Genomic DNA, 4,315 nt, shown 5'->3' on the forward strand with positions numbered 1-4,315 from the left:
GGGAGGGAGGAGGGCAGGATGGCTAGGGATGAACTCAGTGCAAAGGCCTTGGGTTCAAACCTCAGTACCACACATATAAATAAATAAATAAAGGTATAAATTCCCAAGGATGAGCACAGGGAGAAACAACCAGCTAAAATATTTTGGAAGCTATGAGAAGAGAAGAAAATAATTTATGAGACCTGAGAAAAATAAATCCTTAAGCTAGTAATAAAGAAAGCCAGGTACCAACTTGACTGATACTCTAGAATCCACTCCACACCCCTCCCAACCCCATGCCCTCAAGTAAAGAAATCTCCAGAAACTGGTGGCACGATAGCTCTGGAGGCCAGGGTCAAGCAAGGTCACTAAAATAAGATTTTTTTAAAAAGCTTTGTTATTTTAAGACAGGGTCTCACTATAAAGTTCAGGCCATGTTTGAACTCATTTTTATGCCAGTTGCTCTCCGTAGCTGCAGATGACTGCTGCACTCTTACTCTGGCAAAAGCCTAGGCATGTTTTCTGGAGATGTTGAAACACAGTATCTGGAACAGTTCCACATACTAAGTATGGTGGCACTAAGAATGTCACAGGAAAAACAGGAGACTTTTTGCTCTCTTCCCCAACACAGATCCGGTAATACAAACAGTAAGGCTTTCACCCCTAGGTAGGATCTGGTTTGTGCTTGCGGAACCTGACCAACCCAGGTTGGTCTGATGTTAAAGGACTGACGTTAGAGTAAATAGCCTAGTAAGAACAATTAGTGACGCTGGCTATCCATAAGCTCCTCCACAATCAGAGCCTTTCACTCTTAAACAAGACAAGACAACTGAGGATAACCAGATAAAAAAGGAGAAAATAGACAGAACAAAACAAAGAGAAGAGAAAAATGGCAAAAAAAGTTCAAACTTTTATTAAAATATCATCGTAGAAAAACAAGCTAATGCAATAACAGGGATTGAGTGGGAAAAAGTTGTAAATTAAATATGACAGCAGAAATTGAAAATCAGGAAGATACAATTGAAGAAAGTTCCCAAGAAGTAAACAAAAAGATGAAATATAGTGGGATGGGTAAGTCACTGAGAGGGACAAAACAAAACAATTCTTTTATTTGGTCATTATTTCCTATAATGACCCCTATATACAAAAAATTTTTTCAGACTTACAAAGGCTCAAAAGTACAATCTCATGCCCCCTCCTGCAAGAAGCTAATAGAGTATGTGCTCATAAAATAAGGTAGGAAACCAAGAAAATAAAACTGTAGAATATACTCAATATAAGACCCAACATAGGTAAAAGAATTTTCAGGATAACAGCAATGAAGGGAGAGAAATCTCAGGAGACAGCCATTTCATAGAAGGCAAGCCTGAGGCTTTAGGGGAGATTTCAAGAAAATTCAACTTATACAAACCCCATTCATCTGAACATTTTGAGTGGATATTTAGAACACTGGGAAAGAATTTGAGATTGAATTAGGGCTAAATATAGAGAAAACAAAACAAACAAAACCAAGATAGTTGTAACTCCAGAGAAACCAAAGTTACACAGGAAAGGAATAGTATCAGAGCTTCCTACTGGCTCAGCTGTGAACAGTACATGTATCATCATACAAGTGTAAATTTGGAATCTTGATCTAAAAAGTCACTCCTGAGGAATGAGAGTTAGGAACAGGATTTTGAAAATAGAGACTAGAGAAGGATGGATAGAGCCTAGGTGTAGTGGAAAGGCTGGGGGAAACACTTGAACATGTGGAATCCAATGCAAGGGTCAAACCCCAATCTACCCAACATGGGGTATCCTGAAGGTTCCCATCTTGTGTGTCTACCTCGTCCACCACCTGACAATTCAGACTTTCCTCCTGGCCCCTGGTCCCCTCCCCAGAAGCTCCCACAGGGAATCCAGCTATCTCTCCGTGTAGGCCCAGCCAAGATACCCAGGACACCAACCCTCAGGATCCTATCCACCATACACACTGCTGGCTCTTGCCATGCCTCCTGTGAACCCTTTGGCTCCTGGGATGTTGGGCCCAGGAATGGTGATGTAAAAGATGCAAACGAATATGAAGAAAGCTCAAAGACACACAAACACCACAAGTATGGCAAGCATTCCTTCTCTTCTAACACTGACTCTGAATACAAGGCCTGGACCCTTCCCTTAAGTCTCACCAGTTCTACTCTCCCATCAAGCTTCAGCTGTCATGCCTTGTACTAGGGGAAATTAGCCCTTGTGACCCCAGCTACTCCTTCCTGAGCTTTATCCTGCTATTCATCCCTGAATGGCTACAGCAAATGGGAAGAGAATGCCATGAGATAAGATAACAAAGCCATCCTCTTGCTGCTTGATAGATATTATAGCAGAAGAGCAGCAGGGAGTGGTATTTGAAGATGGTGAAATCTCTGAGTGGACTGTTGAAGGCAAGCTTAAGATCTGTAAAATGTGATTTTTTTTCATTTAATACAGTTGGGAACCAAGACCTGTCATGTAGAGGTACAAGATCCCAATAATGAACGTAACTGTACTGTATACCTAAAATGTACCAATAAATTCAATGAAAAAAAATACTTATGGTTGGGGAGTTTTGAACATAGTGGTGGCACATTCGGGTGATTTGTGGCAAATATATTTCCCAGTAGGTCTTTTATTGATTGTACTAACTGCAAGGCTGTTGGGAAATATGAGTGTTTGGTTAATGAGCTGATTACCCCTTTAGAAACTGATTGTTATCCTTAGATCAATATGCTAGCTCACCCTCCAGCTTTCAGTCTAAATAAAGCTGTTTCTCTTGGGAAAACAAAACAAAAAAAGATTTTGAAAATACACAAAGCAGCGAACCAATGAGCCACAAGTGCCAAGGGCACCTACTAGGCCTCCTTCAAGACTGTTGATGTATGGATTAATCCACTCTGACAGACCCTAGTTCTGACAATGGTTTTGTAAAGTAACAGCATTCAAAATCCTCAGGTCCTCAGAGTCCAAGATGTACTGTGTGAGCTGACAACAGACTGGCTTTTCTCCCACCCTTTTTGGAATCAGAACATGTTTGAATACCTGGCTGGCCTATTTTAATCATTATTACTTAAGCATTATTACTTCTGACTGAAGCGAGAGAATAACAGTTGAAAATAGTAACTGAAAATATTCTTTCAAGTGACACAAAAGACATTAAAGTCAATAAGCAACAGCAGTTCTGATACCTAATTTGGTTACAGAGTGGCCACCTTTACATTGGAAGATTAATTCTAATTAGTCAATAAATTTTGATTAGAGGCATTTTTTTGTTTTGTTTTGTTTCAGGGCCTTGTCCCTTTCTCAGTGATTTTGGTGAACATAGGCATAGAGCACCCTCTGCTGGTCAGAAGAAAAAAGGTACTTCTACGGCATCCACATTTCCTCCAGAACTGCGTATGCATTCGAGCGAGTCTGCGACCCTAAAATATTTATTTTCTGAACAAAACGTATGAGAATACTAATTTGAAAATTAACATTAGGATTTGAGGAAAGCAATAGGTTTAATAATTCAAAATTTACTCTAGTAGAGTAATTCAAAATTTCACTTTTTTACAACTCACCGAAGGTTTCCGCTCCTTCCACCTCCCCGGCCCTGGGCCCCTTCTCACTCGTGCCCAACGGCTCTCCAAGCACTTTGTCCCTACTGGCCTGTTCGCTCCCCGAAGGGGGGACCCAGCAACAGCGTTCTTTAAATATTTGCTGACTAGATTTGACTTACCAAAATTTCCCTATTTTGCTTTTTAATTTTTTACGACCATGGGGCTTGGGAAGAACTTACACAAGGCTGAGCCCAAGGCACAGTGATCCGGGCGGGGCGCAGAGCTCAGCGCCCCAGGTTTAGATGCTCCACCCGCCCTTCCCGCCTCCACGCCTCGTCCAGCACGCGGCCCACAACGCAGCCACGCGCGACTAAGACCCGTACTTCGCGCGCACTCCCGCACGGCAGCGGCCACCTCGCTCAAGAGCTCCTCTACGACTGCCGGTAACGCGACGGCCATAGCGCTAGAGGTTGCCCGCTTTACAGCAGGATCGCGCTCTCGTCCTTTCAGCCAGACAGCAACCACCTGTGGAACCGGACACCCCCCGCAACCCCCGCGACCTTTTTTGCAGAAGGCGGAGCTTGGCGGATGACGTTGGCCTGCATCACCGCGCATGCGGACAAAAACGCTGACGCCATTCGGACGTCACGGCCCTACCAATCCGACCACGGCTTGGCGCAGGGGGCGGGGACGTCCCGGAATCCGGCCGGGCCTGCAGTGCGCAGAGAACTCGGCGGGAGCATGTTCCGCCTCCTGAGCCGGACGCTGGGGCGAGGCCTTCTGCGGGC

At 43.9% G+C, this 4,315-nt stretch overlaps 1 protein-coding gene across 2 annotated transcripts in view; it reads right to left on the reverse strand.

Annotated features, from left to right (window-relative positions):
- Zswim7 (zinc finger SWIM-type containing 7) overlaps positions 1–4,105 on the reverse strand; it is a 14,811-nt gene extending 10,706 nt beyond the window's left edge. The window contains exon 1 of one of the 2 annotated variants that reach the window (XM_010611464.2): positions 3,911–4,105. In XM_010611464.2, coding sequence (XP_010609766.2) covers positions 3,911–3,986 — 76 coding nt within the window. In that variant the 5' untranslated portion in view covers positions 3,987–4,105. Of the gene's footprint in view, positions 1–3,766 lie in introns of both variants that reach the window. The other variant, XM_010611457.3, reaches the window with a different exon arrangement.
- Between the last annotated feature and the right edge of the window lie 210 nt (positions 4,106–4,315).

Source organism: Fukomys damarensis, unplaced genomic scaffold (genome assembly GCF_012274545.1).
Source record: "Fukomys damarensis isolate Sample0158 unplaced genomic scaffold, DMR_v1.0_HiC HiC_scaffold_13, whole genome shotgun sequence".
NCBI classification, from domain to species: domain Eukaryota; kingdom Metazoa; phylum Chordata; class Mammalia; order Rodentia; family Bathyergidae; genus Fukomys; species Fukomys damarensis.